The 19,635-nt window shown below is 54.8% G+C and overlaps 1 protein-coding gene across 1 annotated transcript; it reads left to right on the top strand.

Annotated features, from left to right (window-relative positions):
* Nucleotides 1–1,143: 1,143 nt before the first annotated feature.
* Nucleotides 1,144–17,709, top strand: ZNF362 (zinc finger protein 362; the record flags this gene model as incomplete). The annotated part of the gene is given in 10 exon segments (XM_084241546.1): nucleotides 1,144–1,181; nucleotides 1,977–2,004; nucleotides 2,006–2,049; nucleotides 4,847–4,910; nucleotides 5,072–5,318; nucleotides 8,344–8,665; nucleotides 9,334–9,558; nucleotides 14,878–14,956; nucleotides 15,079–15,237; nucleotides 17,509–17,709. Coding segments are annotated over 10 exon segments (1,323 nt in total). The 3' UTR covers nucleotides 17,626–17,709.
* Between the last annotated feature and the right edge of the window lie 1,926 nt (nucleotides 17,710–19,635).

Consider the following 19,635-nt stretch of genomic DNA (forward strand, 5'->3'; position numbering starts at 1 on the left):
ACAGAGAATGTGGAAATCAGAGAAACAAAGACAAAAACCCAGATCAGCTCTAGCCTCCTCCCCCCGCACCCAGCCTCCCTGTGGGCGTGGTTTCTGGCAGCTTGCTCTTTCTGACGCAGGTTTTTATTTTTGCCTCCTTGTAATCATAGTGTCCGCACAGCTTTGGGTCCTGCTCGCTCCCATTTACTTTCTTGGGAGCCAGTTGGGACCCCCTGTGGCCATGGGGTCTGAGCAGATCTCACTGTTTGATGTCTGTGGGCTGGGCAGGGCATGGGAAATGGGACATGAAGTTGCTTAACTGCACCCGGCCCTGCCCTGCAGTAGGTATGGCTTAGTCGCCTTCCTCCCCGGGGTGCCTGTTCTGTCTTCTTCGTGTGTGTCTAGGTTTGACCTTCCCCAGGTGGTGGGGCCTGGCACCTGGCGTTCCCCTTTCCAAAGGCCCCTCCCCAGGTGCTCCTTCGGGGTGCTGGCTAGGCTGGTCTCAGTGTTCACCCTCCCGGGACAGGGTGGTGGGCAGACCTGGTTTCCAATCCTGACTCGGCTCCGTGACTTCAGGCCAGTTAATTGACCTCTCTGGACCTCAGTTCCTCATACCATGGCTCTAGTGCAATAGTGAAATAACAGTTGTAATGCCCTGACATAGCATCTCCCCCAACCGAAGTGCTCAAGAAAAGGTAGTCAGTGTTTATGCTTCTGACAGCAGAGGTGAACGAACGAACACCAAGTCTACCTGCGAAGAGCTCGCAGTCTGATGGGGAAGTCACCCGGGGAAACGGACATATCAAGGTACGATCAGCCCTGTAATGCGGGGCCAGATCAGGGCGGTGTCCTCACTCCATCAATGATTTGTAAGCTGTGTGACTTTGGGCAAGTTGGTCGAGTTCTCTGAGCTGCAGTTTCCTCTTCCGTGGAATGCACATCTCGCAGGCCATTGGGAAGATTCAGTGACATGATGCGTACGGCCTACTCAGCACAGTGCCTGGCGCACAGTGGGTGTGAAAATCAATAGTAGCTGCCATTTTATTATTATTGTTATTGTTATTCCCATATACAAGGTGCTGTTGGGAACACAGAGGAAGTGACTGACTGGGGGTTCAGGGAAAGCTCCGTAGAAGAGGGAACACTTGAGCTGGGTCTTGAAGGATGAGTAGAAGTTCACCAAGTGGTAAAGGACACTCTAGGTAAGGAACCTGTGATTCCAGGTTGAACTCTGTCAATGAGGGGTTTGTTCTTTGGGGGATTAAGGTATTGTGTTCATCCCGACTTCCCAAGTGCCCCTCACTGCCTCCCTGTGGGTCTGTCCTGGGGGCCATAAGGTGCTCACCCTCCTGTTAGAAGCTTCTTGCTCGCGGGAGTTGCCGTCCCTATCAGTCCATGTTGTGGGCCACAAGTCTGTCTGTCATGTGTGTCCAAGTGTGGTGCCGTCTGTCTGCATGTTCCTGTGGTCATGTCTGCCTGTGTCAGTGTCCAGGGGACCTCCCAGGCCACACCGGGGGTGGGTGAAGCTGCACAGGGGCCGCCAGCTCTAACCAAGTAGCCAGGCCCTCTTGCTCACGCTCCTCCTGGTCCAGGTGCAGCCCCTCCTCCTCACCTCCGTTCCCCAGGGGCCTCCTAAGAGTCACCCTCTTACTGCCTCCTCTTCCGCTTTCCCCGTCCTGTCTACACTCAGTAGTGGGGGGTGGGAGGCTTTCTAAACTACAAATCCGTCCCATCACCCACTGCTTTGCGTCTAGGTTCCAGGCTTAGGTTCAGGAATCGACCTCCCTGGTGGATGGCCCCGGCCTCATCTCCCCTATTCCAGGCCACACTGGATACTTCATCTCCCCTGGCAGACCTAAGCTCAGGCTGCAGCTTCTGCCAGAAATGCCCCTATTCCTTGTTTGCCTGACTGACTCCCACTCATCCTTTAAGACCCGAAGCAGGCATCGCCTCCCCCGGGAACTCTGTCCCTGGCCTTTCCTCCTGCCCCGGGGCAGGTCCTTGGCTCTGGGCTGCTCGTCCCTGACTTGGGGAGGCAGGAGCAAGTGTCTTGCCAAGATCACACAGCTGGTGAGTTGGAGCCAAGATGCGAACCTGGGCGCTTTGAGATGCAGACAAAGCAGGCCGTTCCACGCGGTGGAGGTAGCCAGGGCGCACGGCGTGGGGTGGGGATCCTGAGCCACAGCCGGTGGTGGACCGGAGCTGTGTGTGTAGGGGTACGGGTGTGTGTGTGTGTGTTGTGGATCAGTGTGTGTCTGTGGTAGGAGCCTCTGGGCAAGGGAGATGCTCCACTCGGCCAGATGGCTAGAGGGGGCTGTGTCTTAGCGGAAGACCATGTCCAGCTGAGGACTGCCAAGTCTGAGCAGCCATGGGAGAGAGCCAGAGGGGCATGCCAGGAAGGCAGCTGGGAGGCTGGGCCTGGAGCTCCAGGGGGATGCCTGGGCTGGAGGTGGAGACTTGGGAGTTGGCCGGTATTTAAAGTTCTAGAATGGATAGGCCGAGGCCAGTGGGAGAGAGGGGGCTCTTGCCCCACCCTGGGGAGCCAAGCCGTGTGGCCTGGAGCAAGCGCTTCCCTCCTGGTGCCCTAGCTTCATCCTCTGTGAAATGGGTATGAGATGCTGCCCAGCTTCCAGGGGTACTAATGAGAATGCCAGTGGGTACAGAAGGGTTAGCCATGCTGGGCAACTCTGTAGGATTGTCTTTAAAGTAGTTCTGATTATTATTCCTTCGTCTATTCATGCATCTGTTATGCATTTCATGATGTTGATAACCTCTGGGCCTGGTGCTGGGATACTGAGATGAAGGAGACAGGTGTGTCCCATTCCTAGGTGTCTCTGAGGCTGTGCCCCAATCCTTCTGCCCCTAGGGGAGCCTCCTCACCCTGGCTTACAGCTTGTCTTCTCCACGTGTTCCAGGGTGGACAGAAGTAGGGTCAGGACAGGTCCTGCCTGTGTGATCGTGGTTGTGCCATCCTGAGACAGGGCATATTCATAAGCCTGTAGTCAGGACACCTTGTCTTTCCCCTGAACTGCTAAGGGAATGATGAGCTGGACTTAGGCAGATTATGGTAGGAATCTTGGCTCTTTATTTCCTTGCTGTGTGACCTTGACTAAGTCACTTCACTTCTCTGAACTTCAGTTTCCTCAGTTGTAAAATGGGACTGATGAGAGTACCTGCCTTTCAGTGAACCTGGCAGCAGGTAGGCATTTAGCAAATTACAGCCTCCTCACTGCTGTTACTGTGTTGAGTTCATTCTGTGAAGGCAGAAGCCCAGCGACCTGGAGCGGTCAGGGAGGAGGCCAGGGAGGAAGTGCTTCCTGTGTTGGGCTGTGAGGGGTGGGCACAGGGAAGGGTAGCTTGGTGTTAGTGAGTGGCAGGAGCAAGAGGATGGTCAGTGGGCAGGGGTTGCCCTGGCCATCAAGGAGGAGGGTTCTCTGAGCCCAGCCTGGCGAGGCCAGGCTTGCTAAGAAGCAAGGGTTTTTGCATATAGGTATTGAGATATTTTCAAACAAATATTTTTGCTCAACTAAAGACTGGGGTTTGCAAAGCAAAGTCCACAGAGTATCTGGCTCTATCAAATCTAACGCCAGTCTTGATTCTGGCACCCTAGCCCTGTGGTCTTGGGCAGGTCACTTCTCTCCAAGTCTCCGTTTCTTCACCTGTAAAATGGGTTAATAATACCTCCTGTGCCTACTTCTCAAGTAGAGATCACAAGCAGCACTTCATATAAAGTGGCTTTTGTAAAGTGTTGGCATTAGATTGTGTCCTAATTGAAGGTTTTCCCCAAAATTCTGGTAGGGGCTTCTCAGACCTGTAGGACCAGGAAATAAGGTCAAAAACACTTCATTTTAGCCTTGCCTGTCAAAAGAAACATTTCATTTAAGCAACAATACCAGTTTGGTATTTCGTTAGTGATTTCTGTGTGAGAGAGAGAGAAACAGCTATTTGCGAGGGAGCAAGACTTAATGGGACACCTCTGCAGCGTCTCCCTGGAAGGCGCCTCCCCACTTTAGGGCTGCAGGAAGATGTGCACCCTCTGGAAGAATGACATAGCTGGCAGGCCCATCCTTCATACTGCCTGGTTGAAAAGGCCTCTAACTGCATAGGCCTGCCATGGAATTTGCCAGAGGTGAGGGGCCTCTAGACAGATTGCCACACATGTCTATTGAAGAGCCCCAAACTGCCTTAGCCTCAGCCTTCCCAACCCCCTTTTTAAACACAGTGTTCTGAAACAAGTCCTTTTAGGGAAAGCTTACTCGTCCATTGCTTGTTTCTGGGGGATAACTTTCTAGAGATGCAATTTCTTGGGTCAAAGGGCAGTAGTCATTTGTGTCTCTATAAATTATCCCACCAAATTGCTCTTCAGAAAGTCTGGTCTGATGGCCCAAGTTGCCCAGTGTGCTCACGAGGATGTGAGGTTGTCTGTTCTCCGGGACGGGGCTCAAGGCTGGGCAGTTTCCTCTGCTCTGTAGCCATTTACAAAGCTGCCCCTGGACCCCTCAGTCTGTTTGGATGAGGGGAGAGAGGGAGAGGAGCTTCTGTGTGGAATCCATGGGTCCATGGCATGGACTCTGCACCCTAAGGCCCTTCTGGGGAATGGGGTTTGATCTGCTGGCACCAGGGTGATAGGGGCTGGGAGTACTCAGGTCTGGATATGATCTTTGCCCTCGGGGACCCCTGAGGGAGGCCTCAAATTCCATACTTCTCAGCCTGGAGACATAGGTCCCAGGCCAGGTAGAAGGCCTGCTCTGCTGGCGCCTGAGGGTCCCAGGGGCAGGGATCCAGACTTGAGTGGGCAGCAGATGGCACTCGCCACCTGCCGGTGGGGAGGTCTCTCTTCCCCGTGACAACAGTTCTTTTCCCACAGGATGGCAGAGCCGCGATTTAACAACCCCTACTTCTGGCCCCCTCCTCCCACCATGCCCAGTCAGGTAAGAACGAGCCTTCCTTTTCCTCTCTGGGAGCTGCTTTGCTTTGCTGGGCTTTTGTTGGATCTATCGGCGGGAGGAGGGATGAGGGGTTCGCAGGTGGGTGGCCCGCAAGGAGCCCAGCACCGCCCAAGCCCCTCCGCCCGCTCTTCTCTCGCCGGCAGCTGGACAACCTGGTCCTGATTAACAAGATCAAGGAGCAGCTGATGGCCGAGAAGATCCGGCCGCCTCACCTGCCGCCCACGTCGGCTTCGTCTCAGCAGCCGCTGCTAGTGCCGCCGGCGCCAGCCGAGAGCAGCCAGGCCGTCATGTCGCTGCCCAAGCTGCAGCAGGTGCCGGGGCTGCACCCGCAGGCCGTGCCGCAGCCCGACGTGGCGCTGCACGCGCGGCCTGCCACCAGCACGGTCACAGGTGTGCGGGGTGGGCGTGGCCATGGGCGGAGCCTGTTGGGGTGGGTGGAGCGTGGGCGGGGCGGTGGGTGGAGACTGCCGGGGTGGGCGGGGGCCGTGGGCGGGGCGTACTGGGTGGAGGTGAGTGGGGCTGGGACTTGGGGGTGAGACCTGGAGCTGGTGGGTCTGGGGGTGGTGGGGGACTGGGGAGAATAGGCGAGAAGGCAGGGCAGTGCCTTTGGGGGTCTCGGGGTGGCAGGTAGGTCCCACTAGCCAGGTTTCCTTTCAGCCAGTACTGGGAGAACCCCTGCCCTCCAAATCGCCTGGATGAGGGTGGGTCAGCAGGGAAGCCAAGTCAACCTAGAGAACTTGGGAATCCAGAGAAGAACCTGACCAGACTTGGGACTGATGAGGGGAGATGTCCTTGGAGGGACCTTATGCAAGGAAAGGGGACAGGTGGGCGGGGGGATGTGTGTGTGTAGGATGCAAGGGCAGGACAGTCTGGGCAGAGAGGGACAAAAGGTGACGGCCCTTAGAAGCAAGATATGGCAGCCAACGCCTGCTGAGCGCCTGCAGGTGCTTTCCGGGATCCATGTCATTACCCCCAGCAGTCCTGGGGCATTAGGTCCAACAGTCGATTGCTTTGGACTTCGAAGAACCACACTTTCATGCAGTCCGGCTTGATGTCCCCATTCAACAGATGAGGAACCCGAGGCCGTCTCACAGTCAGTAAGAGGCAGAGGCAGGCCCATGAGTCAAGCCTCTGCTTTACCAGGTTCTGCTGAGGCCAGAGGAAGGAGGACCTGGCTTTTAAGAGCCTTGCTTCCCAGTCTGGACTTTCCCCGCAGGCCGTGGGGAGCCCTGGAAGGTTCTTAACTAAGGGAGGGAAATGCTCAGGTTTGGGTTAGAAAATTGAGCCTGGCTTCATGGTAGAGACTGACTTGGTGGGAGGCAAGCAGAGAGACCTGCAAGAGAGGATGGTGGCCTGGGCAAGCAGTGGCCGTGGGTACAGAGAAGTGGACAGATCTGAGGCACGCTGAGGAGGAAGAATGGACAGGGTTTGGTGCTGGACTGGATGTAGGAGGTGAGAAGCAGGGCCAGATGGGAGACTCCAGGTGCTGCAGGGAGGTGGACTCAGGAAGGAGGAAGGGCGTGAGCTCAGTCTGGGACAGGTTGAGGCTGGGGACAGCAGGTGGGGGTGCCATGGACTGGAGCTGCCAATGCCCACCTCAGAGCCCAGTGGCCAGGCTTTCTCCTGCAGCCTCTGTGGCTGGGCCTCTTCCTCCCCTGACTCAGCCCTGCCACCACCCGGCTTCTCTGCCACTCCCCTTCCCCCCCCCCCCCAGAGACCCTGAGAGAATGATGGGGCCCGGCGACGCTCCCCCAGGCCCCAGCCACACTCTGCACATTTCCCTGTTATTATGATTTTATTAAATTTATTTTTTTTTCATTATAAAAGTGATATTAAAAAAGTAATATAAGCATATTAAGGGAAATTTGGAAAAAGGAGAAACTAAGAAAGAAAATCACTTATGATCCCAAACCCCTACCCCAGCAGCTTAGTGAGTCTTTTGCTTCATTTCCTTCCTTTTCCATCTCTTTTTGCTTGTTTTTTAATATGCGTGTGTGTTTTGCTGAGCTGGTGTTATGGCTGTGCCCACGACTTTAACTTGCTTTTCCTACTCGCCTTTCTAGCGTATATCTATTTAGTGGCCCCCCCTTTTTTTTTATTACAAAGATAATGCATAGTCGTAGAAAATTTAGAAATTACAGACAAGGTGAACAGAGAGGAAAATCACTCTTAGTCCTACTATTGTTAGCCTTTTCATATTTTCTCTATAATTTCTTTTATCGTGAATCACAGATGTGAGAAATGAATGAAGTCACCAGGAAAAAATTTCAAATAATGTAGGAACAGAGTAGACAAAGTATGAAAATCTCCTTTTACCAAAAAATTCTTCCCGTGCTCTAGAGAGAACCACAGTGGAGCGCAGTGTCATCTGGTTCTTTTCTCAGATCTGCAGCTGGCCTTTCCACACAATCACGCCGTCCCCACCTGCATCTGTAGTTGGGGTGTGTGTTTCTTTTAGTGAAAGGGCTCATCCTGGGTGTGATTGGTTTTCCCTCTGCCAGCACCTTTGGGGTGCTATACCACTGCATCCCCCCTCTTATTCCCATGATGGGGAGCATGGCCCTCGGTTCTGTTCCCAGCCCCTGTGTTACTCGCCCGTGGGGTCCAGCCTGACCAGTTTTGTCTAGAAGGCTTGTGTGCACAGATCTTTGTGTTCACGCGCAAATATGTCTATATGGGTGATTCCTCGCAGAATGCTTGCTCAAGCTTCCCTACATGTAAGTGTTTAAGGCTGTTGTCCACCCCCTCCATTAAGCTGCTTCCTACACTCCCACACAGACTACTGTGCGGGGCCTTGAATATTAGCTTTCTCCTTGCACAGGTTTTTGGTTTCTTTTTAAAAACACAGTTTTAACCACACAATCAATGCCATTTTAGCTTTTGCTGTATTCAACCCGATCTTGTAAACTTTTCTAGTCTCCTCATTTTAAAAGATTAACTTTTATTACAAAAGTTAAAAAAAAAAGTTCATTGGCAAGGTATCTGAAAGTACTGTTAAGCCAAAAAGATTCGTTTTAATTACTGTTAATCCTGTCTACCCCACATTTTGGTACATCTTCTGTGCGTGCATGACCCCCCTGTTGAAACAAGCATAACCCTTTGGGTGGCAGTTAGCATTGAGTACAGGAGACCGCGGGTGGTTCGTTCGTCCCCCAGTACTGCCTGCTTGAGTTGCTGCTAATTTCTTGCTGTTCCGCAGGACCCAGTAGCCGCATGTGCCTCTGTTTTCTGCCCGTGGTCTGAGTCATTTCCAGAGGGCTCTGTCCCCTGGCCCAGACTCGTCCTCAGGCCCTAAGCCGTGTGCACACACGTGTTCGCATGGAGTTACCCTGTGCTAGTTTACAAAGGCAAGGGGAGGCTGAGAGAGACGAGCTTTTGGATGGCCCCTCACCCCTGCACCCGTGTGTCTTCGCAGGTCTGGGTCTCTCCTCCCGGACCCCGGCTGTGAGCACCTCGGAGTCGGGCACGGGCACAGGCACCAGCACCCCGTCCACACCCACCACCACCAGCCAGAGCCGCCTCATCGCCTCGTCCCCCACCCTCATCTCAGGGATCACCAGCCCCCCCCTCCTGGACTCCATCAAGACAATCCAGGGCCATGGCCTGCTTGGCCCCCCCAAGTCCGAGCGCGGCCGCAAAAAGATCAAGGCGGAGAACCCAGGGGGCCCTCCTGTCCTGGTAGTCCCCTACCCCATCCTGGCCTCGGGCGAGACTGCCAAGGAGGGCAAGACTTACAGGTGGGGGCCTCGGCGGGAGGGGCCAGGCGGTCGCAGGACACGCTCACTCTGAGGGCGCCCAGGGGCCCAGCCGCTTGGACTGGAGGAGGCGCCTGGGGGCTGAGGGCGGGGCTGAGGTCGGAGGGGGGTTCCCAGCCAGCCCTGCCCACATGCTCAGGGGTCATCTGGGCCGGGCAGCCCCACCGAAGCGGAGGGCTGCAGGAGTCTATTTCCTCCTCTTCATCAGTAGTCTCAGCCCTCAGATTCTTGGGGAGAGCTTTCTAAAAAGGCCAATGCCAGGGCTGCACCTCCAGAAATTCTGATTTGTTGGAGAGGACGAGCAGGGAGCCAGGTATCAACCTTTCTTGGAAGCTCCCCAGATAGTTCCAGTGTGGGGGTTAGCACCCCTCCCCAGGTCATGGGCGTGGCCCTGAGCAGGGATCCGGGACCTCTCATCCCTGAGAGGTGTCAGCCTGCTGTAAATATGCCCCCAGGTGGAAGCGCTTTCGCCGCCAGACTGGAGGGTGTCCGGGGTGGGAGCCTGCCTCCCTCCTGGGGCCTGTGCCCTTTGGAGTCCTCGCAGGGAAGATCTGTCCTGGGTGCAAGGTTTCTGGGCTAGAAGGTCTCCCCTGAGATGTGCAGGCAGGGGTGGGGATCTTCCCAGGTGTGACATGCCTCTTGCCCCACAGGTGTAAGGTATGCCCGCTGACCTTTTTCACCAAGTCCGAGATGCAAATCCACTCCAAGTCGCATACAGAGGCCAAGCCCCACAAGTGCCCGCACTGCTCCAAGTCCTTTGCCAACGCCTCCTACCTGGCCCAGCACCTGCGCATCCACCTGGGCGTCAAGCCCTACCACTGCTCCTACTGTGATAAGTCCTTCCGACAGCTCTCCCACCTCCAGCAGCACACCAGGTGAGTGGCCGGCCTGGTGCTGCCCTCCTGCACCTGGTTTCAGCTCAGCACCCTGGTGCAGGCAGTGGCAAAGACCTCCTCTAGGTGCCCATTGCCTCCATGGTCAAGGCCAAATTCCTTTGCTTGGTTTCAAGGCTTTTTGTGATACAACCTTTGTGGACCTCACTGACCTCAGTTCTCACAACTGTACAGGCTCCTTCCAGGGGTTTCTCTGCAGTTCTTCCACACAGCCTGTCCTTTACCCGGGCTCTCTCCTACCAACTTGCAGTTTCCTCCAGGAAGCCCTCTGAGGCTCTATGAGCTGGTTCCACAGCCCTGTGCGCCCCCATCACAGCAGCGTGGGCTCTCTTGTGCTTGCCTGACCCTTTTCCCACTCCTCGCCCCACCCCTCTCCTGGATGCCTTGGGAGCTCTTGCAGTCCAGGACTTTCACGTCCCCAGTGTGTGGACCGTAATGAGCACAGAGGCATTTGCTTAGTATTTGTGAAGTAAGCAGAACTAGCATTTAAGGGGCATAGGAGCATCCATTCAGCAGATACTTACGGAGCCCCTAGCCTATGCCAGCCAGGCGCATTGGTGCTGGCAATGCAGCATTGAACAACACAGACTTGAATCCCTGTCCTGATAGAGTGTGCCCTCGGGTTAAGTGTGAAAGGGAGATTCAGAGATCAGTGCTTGAAGGACAGCTTTTGCAGAGGTTACAGACATCAGAATGACTGGCTCACCCAGTCAGAACGCCACAGGCCTTTAATGAGACAGAGCAGAGGCTGCCCAGGGCAGCTCACCTCTGAGATAGAGAAGGCCGCGGGCTGCTGCAGGAGGAGCTGTAAACATGCTGTGTGCCTGGCCACATCAGCATCGTGCACGCCAGGGGGAGAGTTGGTTTTTGCTGTGGTTTTTGCAATTTACAGAGAGTGCTCAAGTGTTCTTTATTTGGGGGACTAATGCTAGGGACCCTTTTTTTTTTTTTTTTTTTTTTTTAATTTTTTTGTTCTGGTTGTCACTTCCTTTATCTCCACCGTCTTTGCATGCCTGTTCCCAGGGGGCACATGTTTTGTTTGTCTGCCTCTGGCTTTGGGGCAGCAGGCAAGGCAGTGTTGCTTTTTGTCATTGCCCTGCTTCCTCGGACACTGATTTGACCACGTGAATTTGTTTGAGCAGATTTCCAATTTTATGCTATCTGAGTTTAAGTTTGACCAGTTTTAGGTATACAGGTCTATGTAATGCGGTGTTGACGAATAAGCAAAGTCCCCTTAGTTATATGGTTATTAAAATCAGAGCACGTGCTACTAGGGTGGGGGAGTTAATGTCTGTCAGGAGACTTTATAAAACCTCTGGGTCATAATTTAATCTCCTGTGAGTAAATGTTCTCAGCGTGCTGAGCCCAGGAGCCTAGAGCCAACCACAGTCACCTCTGTCACACTGTGCCTCTCAGCCCGTAATGCAGGAGCACCTTGCTTTTGGAGGGTTGTCTCCAAGCTTTTGTTTCTGGACTAGCAGGAAGGACTTTTTTCTGCAACCTTAAAGGCTGGATCCCACGAGCTGGGAGCAGCTTGTTTCCAGCTTCCTGGAGGCCTGGGGAGGCCTGGTTCCCACATGGGACGTGCAGTCCTTGTTTGTTACAGTCAGGCTGTCAGACTGAATTAAATGAAATTTGTCTTTAAATGTGACATTTCTGGCATGGTCATGGTTACAAATTTGATTTACCCAATTATATCCTGTTAGGAAGGAGGACAGATTTGTAGTGAACCTATTTACAGAATGAAAAGAAAAGGTTCTCAGTAAAGCACTTTGAATGCTTTCTAACAATTGTTCTGAGTAGTTTGTAGACAAGACCAATCCCATATGTTGTTTCCAATAGAGCTATTATTTAAAATTTGCCTTATTAATTTTTTAAAAAATTATTCTTCCCTTCCCCCAATTCTGAAAGGTTGGGAGGAACCAGGCACCATTTATGGGATATTTTATTCTAGTTTGTACAGATACAGCTTCCTAAATATTGAGGCTAGAGATACCTCAAAGAATAAAAGAAACAATTTAGAAACGAAACACTAACCGCAATTCATTCCCTTTCATCCACGCCTAGGTTCTAACTCCAGGTTCTGCCGATCTTAGGTTAGTCAGTCTGCTTCGCAAAGTTGTCTGCTTTGGGGCTAAGACTCTTGGCTCCTGCCTTGGCTTGGGGCAGCGTGGGTCACAGCGACTGTCAGCTGGGAAGCCTGTGCCCATGGGTCTGCTCCCCGCAGCCGTGTGCGTGGCTGCGCTCTGTCAGGAGGCTCCCACCTCCTGGTCAGGAGGCTCCCACCTCCTGGTCAGGAGGCTCACACCACCAAGGTCCCCTCCCACTTGCCTAAAGGCCTCTGCTTCCAGCGGCAAGGTCACCTGCGGCTGGAAGCAGAGGCCTTTAGGCAAGTGGGAGGGGACCTTGGAGCTGTTGATAACAGTGACTCTGAGCCAAGTTATCCTGATAACCAGCAACACCAGAACGGAGGGAACAGAGGGTTCTGTTAGCGTAGAATACACGGTCCGTTCTTCAGAGTGAGCCTGTCTTACAGGCTCCGAGGGCAGCGCCCCATCTTCAGGGCCTTTTACTTTATGGCTGTCACTAATTGATGAGTGTAGTTAAGTCTAGGGAAAAAATACTTTTAAGAGACATTTCTTTGTTGATACTTACTGTGCTAGTCTCTGTTCATGAAAATCAGTTTTTTCTTCCTCCATCTTACAAAGTGCGCACACACACTTACACTGGGTTGTCGGAAACTTCATGACGTATATTTTTTCTGTTTTTCAAGCAAAAATGTGTCATGACTTTTCCGATCACCCGGTATATTTGTATGATGCTATGTATAATTATATTGTGTATGATACTGCTACATGTTATAGTTATATATATTTATATATATATTACGCCTACTATATATAATTACACGAAAGTCAGGTGAACTCGGGGAGCCTTTCTTGCGGTTTGCCAGCTTCCTTATACTAGAAACTTTAGAGCTCTGCTTGCTCTGACTTCCAGCTAATTAAAAATATGAAGGCGAGAGCCCAGGCCTCGTCATCAGAGCACCCCTCTTAGAAGCAAGGGAGCCAAGCTCTGGTGTTGCTCAGCTGCCATCGGGAATTCCCAGGAGCACCCGGGTATGGAAGCCTTCTCGATCATTTTATGATTCTGAATTCGTCCCTGGGTGTGTGAAGGGCTGGAGCAGAGCTGGCAGGACAGACAAGGCACGAGCATCGGCCTCATTGAAAACAAGCACTGTAGCGAGTAATAATGAAGAATCCTGGTTTCTTCAGAAGTAAATTTGTGGATTATGTAAGACCAGAACCAAAAAAGCAACACAACGAACAGGCCCTTGCAGGAGGGTATTTTGTCAGAATGTTCTTGACCCAGGGCTCGCTCTCCACTCCCAAGGGCATCATTTTCCCCTTTTCTTTCCAGTTGAGTCATTTGAGTGCGTAATGATGGGAAACCAAACAAACAATGTTAGAGAGTCTTATCAGCATTTAGAGATAAATTATTAGTCATTAGGCAGCAGCACATATAATTAAACCAGTGTGTCCTAAGCCAGTGACAAAGAGGTGGGTGACCCAGATGCCCGAAAGTCCCAGAATCCTCTAGACAAACAAACAAAATTAACCAAACATAAGGAAGCAACTGTGTGCCAGACCCTGGTTCTCTGCTATTCCGCTGGGGCGTGCTCCTGGTTTTCGCCCCTCCATGGAGGACCAGACCGTCAGGCCATATAATCAAGTGCTTCCCCAGCGTTCCCTCCAGTAATGCAGGGAGTAAAGAGCCGTGTCCAGAGCGGAACCTGCGACCCCCTGGTCGAAACAGAAAAGGGTCAGAAGCAGGTGGAGCAGGAAGTACCCTAGGGGCACAGAAAGCTGTGCCTGGAGCATTCTGGGATCTGTAGTCTAGTGGAATCTGGAGCCTTGTGGTGGGTTGATAAGCTGCCTGGATGGGCAGAGAGGTGGTAGAGAGGCTTTAGAAACTCAGGCCTTGAAAACTAGCGGGGGAGTTGGACTCTGTTCTGGAAGAGGGGGAGACAGCAAACTTTGCCAGGTAGGAAACCAAACAAACAACATATAAGAGGGCTTGGACAAGGTCAGATCCTGTGCTGTTGCTGAGCTGGAGGTCAGGAGCAGGGAGGCTGAGGCTGGTTTTCCAGGGAGGAGGTTGTGCAGCTGTGGCACTTGGAGAGGAGGCCAGGGTAAGAGTTAAGTCCCTGAAGGCCCTGGAGGACTGTCAGTCAGTCAGTCAACCAACATTTGTGAAATACCCCCGAGGAATGGACATTATTGATGATGTGGAGCACTGAGGCCCTACCTGGTGACGCTGGTGACCGTTGCACCCCTACCTCCCTGGCACACATTCCCCCCCCCCCGCCCCTCTACCCCCATTAGCTCTTGAAGTATTTACTGCTTCCTGCATGTGGTTTTCTTATTGGTTCCTGCTGATTCTTTGTTTCCACAAGGCAATGGTCTGTTTTGTTCACTGATACACCGAGTACCTAGCCTACACTGAGTACCTAGCACGGTGGCATCTGATTTGTGAATGTTGAAAGAATACTCATGATAATACTGGCAAGCATTTACTCTGCATGCTGACTTTGTGCCAGTGCCAGGCCAAGCCCCTTACACATGTCATCTATGCTGATCTTCATAGAGCCCGGTGAGGAGGGACTGTATTTTTATACCCATTTTGCAGACATGGAAACTGAGGCCCAGTGATTTTCCTAGTTTACCCAGAGAGTAAATGGTGGAGCTAGGATGAGAACGCAGGAATGTGGGGGACTGAGGGCCCCACAGAAAGGACACAGAGGGGCTGTCCTTTAGGGCTACCTGTCCTACCATTCTCAGTGGCTGGTATGACCATGCAGCCTTCATGGACATGTGCCCAACCTGGAGAGGAGGCAGGAAGTAGAAATTGGGGGCCAGTTAGAGGCAAGGTGGGCAGGGACTTCCCTGGCAAAGCAGGGATCCTGTGCTGCTGTTGGTGGGTGGTCTGCAGGTGGGCTGCTTAGAAGGGCAGGGCAGAAGGCAGTCAAAGCAAGGCCACTACGATTAGCCAGAGGCCAGGGCCAGGTCTTCATCTGGGTGCTGGTAGAAGGTAGGTCAGCAAGGATCTGTGGGGAGCAGGAAGCTCTGGGGGGCGGCCAGAGGATGAGGAGGGGGTGGTCTTTGACGTCCCTAGCTCTTGCCTGGACTCACTCTGGAGGACGTGGCCAGAGGTGCGGCACAGGCCTGCCAGGGGCTCAGGGACTGGAGCTGGCCTTGGGGTATCTGTCAGGGCCTGTACCTCACTGGCTGCCCATTGCAGAATCCACACAGGCGACAGACCCTACAAGTGCCCACATCCCGGCTGCGAAAAGGCTTTCACTCAGCTCTCCAACCTCCAGGTGAGTGCCCACCTGCTCGCGACCCCCAGGTGCATAGCTGCCTCCCCTGCGGGGAGCATAAGAAGGGGATGAGGCAAGGGGAGCACTGATGGGCTCCTCACACCCTCCTGTGCTCCCCACAGTCTCACCAGCGCCAGCACAACAAGGACAAGCCCTACAAGTGTCCCAACTGCTACCGGGCTTACTCGGACTCCGCCTCCCTGCAGATCCACCTCTCGGCCCATGCCATCAAGCATGCCAAGGCCTACTGCTGCAGCATGTGCGGGCGGGCCTACACTTCGGTGAGTGCTGGGGTCCCTTCTGGGGGAGTCTTTTCCTCTGCCTGGGCCACAGCTTCCTCCTCCTCTGCAGATCTGTACTGGCTCCCCATTTTCCAGACAAGGAAACTGAGGCCCAAAGAGGGGAAGTGAGGCCTCAAGGTCACAGTGAATGGCAGAACCAAGACTTCTGCTTCCCAGTCCTGTTTTTGGTGGCCCCAGGCTGGCTCTTAGCCTCCTGGTGGCCTGGAGCTTGGGCCCCCAGGCGTGGTTTCCTCTGGGTGCAGTGGTTTCCACCCTCCTCCTGAGTCAAGGCGGGAGAAGGGCCTTCCCCTGCTGGGGAAGCTGCCACCCCCAGTGTGGCCACACGGTGGCGCAGTGACTTGGCCCCAGGCCACCAGGCTCTCAGGAAAGGCCTGAAGGGCTCTAGGAAGGCCGTGGCTCCCATCCTCTGGGTGGCAGTTTCCTTCAACAAGGGTCTTTCAGCATCGGAAGAGGAGTCCAGGTGAATCACCTGTGTGTGTGCTTCTGGCTAGCCAGGTATGACCCCCAGGGATACCCAGCTAGAGATCACTGAGCCTCAGTTTCCTCCTCTGTAGAACAGGGGAGGTGATAGTTCTCAGGGCTGGTGGCTGGCAGGGGCAGCGCCCCGTCAACCTTACCTAATGCAATCACGCCTTCACCCAGTGCTGACTAAACACCTGTGCCGGGTGCCTGAAAACCAGGATGCATCAGACAGACAGTCTTTGCCCCCAGGGAGGTGAGAGTCTAGCGCTGGTGACAGGCGCCACACGAGCCAATGCACAAATATATGAGGACAAGCTGCGGGCATGGCTCCAGGCGTCTTTCTCGGCCTCGCCTGTGCTCACGGTTGCTGGAGGGCGTGTTCAGTAGCACCCTTGTCCTCTGCCCACCAGCAGCCCTTCCCCAAGTCGTGACAGCCAAAAGCACCTCCAGACTTTGCCAGATGCCCCTGGGGCGTGGGGGGCAATACCAGTGCTTGAGACCACTGCTGTAACGGGAGAATGTGTTTCAGAAGGCAGTGCAGAAAGGACACGATGGAGTTGGGGAGGAGATAGGTGGGTACAGGCAGCCTCTCTGAGGAGGTAGCATTTAGATGAACTCATCAGCCAGGTGAGGAGGGGAAGGAGGGCCAAGAACCTCCCATGTGGGGAATAGTGAAGGCAGATACCCTAAGGTAGAACCAGCTTGGCGTGTCTCTGGAACTGAAAGAAAACCAGAGCAGGGAGTTGGGGGGCTCCAGGGGCCCCACTGGGGAGCTGAGATCTTTTCCCAGGTAGAATGGGAAGCCACTGAGTGGCGATCGCCAGGGAGGGGTGTGTAAAAGATCCCAGGGACCTGCAGTGTGGACGGTGGGTAGGTGGTCTGCAGTGTCTGTGGCGGCCAGCCAGACCCCAGTGTGCTGGCTGCATGGCATCTGTCCTTCCCCGGAGTTCACAGGACAGAGGAGAGTTGAGAGACTGAGGGCAGGGCCTGCAGGGATGAGGGCCCCAAGGGGGGTTGAGGGGATACCCCACTCAACCAGTACCAGGCCCACATCTTCGACTCCCACAGTTCCCACTGTGGTTCTCAGCCCCTCTGCCTAAGCTCTGGGTCGGGGGTGGAGCTCACGTGACTGAGGCAGCTCAGCCTGGGGCACCTCCCCACCTAGTCATGGGTACCGCAGGCAGAGCCTATGGGCACGCCCGGTTTATGCTTCCCAGGATCACCATCAGATCAGCCCCGTCTTCTCCCCAAGGGGTGCAGAGGCCAGGACTCCTACTACCACCTGGAACGAAGCGTGGCGACCAGGAAGGAGTGGTCCTCGCTGTTACTGCGTACTTAGGGCTCTGCGCCATCACAGAGGAGACCCTCGAGGGGTCTTCCCGCCACTGCCTGCACAGAGGGAAAGTGCTTGGAGTTGGAGGGGTGGGGTGAGACCCACCCCCACAAGACTCCAAGACTCCACCGCTGAGAATTGGCAGCACTAGGCCCAGACCCTGTCCCACCGCCCCGCCCACACTGGGACCACCAGCCAGAGGGGGTAGGCCAGGCTGGCCCACACACAGCCACTTGGTAAATGGTACTTCGAGGCACCCAGACTCTGATAAATGAACCAGCCCCCTCCCTGGTGTCAGTGCAGAATCCCTATGCCCAGCTGACCCACCCAGCTGTGTCTGTTCCCCGCTGGCTGGCCGCCTGCTAAGGAGCCCTCCAGTGGCCGCGGTGGGAACTGCAGCCTCCCGTGTCCCCTGCCCGCAGGTGTTCTAAGTCCCACCTCTCTCCTGCCCGCAGGAGACCTACCTGATGAAGCACATGTCCAAACACACGGTGGTGGAGCACCTGGTGAGCCATCACTCGCCCCAGAGGACGGAGTCTCCTGGCATCCCGGTGCGAATTTCCCTCATCTGAGCCGCCCCAAGGCACCGCCCCGCCCTGCCCGCTGGCTGACCCAGACCCAGGTAGCACCAGGCCCGCCTCCCTCCAGGGGCCTTCCAGGAACAGCCGAGCTCTCTCATGACCTCCCTGACCTTCCAGAAAGCCTGGGCCGCAGGAGCCCGGCCCGGTCCAGCTCTGGGGGCGGCCAGGCCAACTGCAAGATTCTGGACTGTTTTGGTGGCATCCAAAGACGATCTCAGAGCACTTTGAACCTCTGTTGGGTTTTCTTTTTGTTCCCCACCCTTCACTTGCTTCACTGTTTTTTTTTTTTTTTAAGTTTGTTTTGGAAATAACAAAAAAGATATTTATTGGCCAAGAAGTTGGTGCTGCTAAGACCGAGAAATGAAAAGAATCGGACAGATGGACACAGAGCACCCGAGGGCAGCGGGGGACCGCCTCTTGCCACGGCCTCGGGTCTCGCGGGAAGGCTCCGGCCTGGGTTTCTGGACTGCAGAGGGCCCCCAGGTGGGACGGGGCAGGAAGCAGCTGGAGTGAGCCACTCAGCCCTGTGTGCCCAGCTCAACCGCTTGAGCTGTGCCCTGGGCATCACTGAGCAGAGGGATGGGGCAGCCAGCAGGGCTGCCCAGGCTTCGGACGAGAAACGAGAGAGGGACCAGGAGATGCGCAGGACCAAAGGGCGCGGCGTGGGGCTGGGCTGGGCGCAGGCCCAGGGAAATGGGGTGGGAGTGGGTTGGGTAAGACCTGGCCCCCCCGCCCTGAAGACCACCCCAGTCTACCTCGGTGCTGGCCAGGAAATCTATCGGCTACCTCTCCCCCCATCCCAGACTGTGGGCAGGGGGATGGGGAGGGAGCAGGCCTGGGGCTGAGGACCCCCTCCCCAGAACTTCCTCCAGCTGGGGCAGTGCCCAGGGAGGGGCCACTCGTCTTCCCTGCTGGAGGGGCCATCTCCAGCCCAGGTCCTAGGCGCCCCCCCGGCTGGGAAGGGATCCTCGGGGAGGAGGGTCCCGGGAGCAGACCCTGCCCTCAGCCCCCACAGACACACCCCAATCTGAAAGCCATGCGTGTCCATGTATATAGGAACTATATGTACAGAGCCCGGAGAAGCCCCCCGACATCCCCCGGGAAAGAGAAAGAAAACTAGACAGAAACTCATCTATATATTCTGTATCTGGAGTTCCGTTTTGAATATTAACTGTGTTATTTTTATACACTTTTTAAGCCTTAACTCGCCATTGATTTACCAGTTTAACGTTTCCTGGGGTTTCTTTTCCCGTGGGGTTCTCCGCCCCGCCCCTGCCCCTTTGTTTGACTTGCGTCTGATACTCAGTATTGTAGCTTTTCGTCCGCATGTTACTCCCCTGTAAATACGCTGTTCTCCATGCTGTTAACACCCCTTTGCTTTTTTCTATGGGACCTCCAGGCCACCGTATCTAGAACTAGTTACCTTATTAAAAAAGAGAAAACAGTCTGTCGGCTTCTCAGTCTGCATCGTGGTGACAGGGAGGCGAGGGCAGGTGCCCCTCGACGCCGCAGGAAAGAAGTTGGCATTCTATTTAGGAAAAGGGGTGGGGAGCAAAACAAAACGCAAATGTGGGGGCAAACACTACAGGGGGCAAGAAACAGGAATCCCAACCCCTCTGCTCTGTGTATTTCTCTGTTGTTAAGAATAAACCGTTCCTGCACCCGGTGGCGGCGTGTGGCGTGCTCTGTGCCAGGGCGGGGCTGGGGGGCCCTTCCTCTGCTCCCCGCCCCTCCCAGCCCCCCAGCCCCGCTCCAGCTGCTGAGCGGAGTGCTTGGTGTTTCCCTCACAACCCCCTGTGAAGTGGGCAGCCGGCCAGGAGAGGTTGGTTTTGTTTTTTGCCAAAGGTCACGTTGCAATTAAATGGCAGGGACAGACATTTCACCGTGTGCGGTGCTGAAGCCTCTGCGCACACACCGGGCCATCAGGAAGGGCCCTGCCCCTGCTCCCAGAGGGGCAGCCGGCTCCACCACCTGCCGCTGTTGGCCGTTCTGCCCCGCTGC

The sequence above is a fragment of the Talpa europaea genome, assembly GCF_964194135.1.
Source record: "Talpa europaea genome assembly, chromosome: 9".
Taxonomy (NCBI): domain Eukaryota; kingdom Metazoa; phylum Chordata; class Mammalia; order Eulipotyphla; family Talpidae; genus Talpa; species Talpa europaea.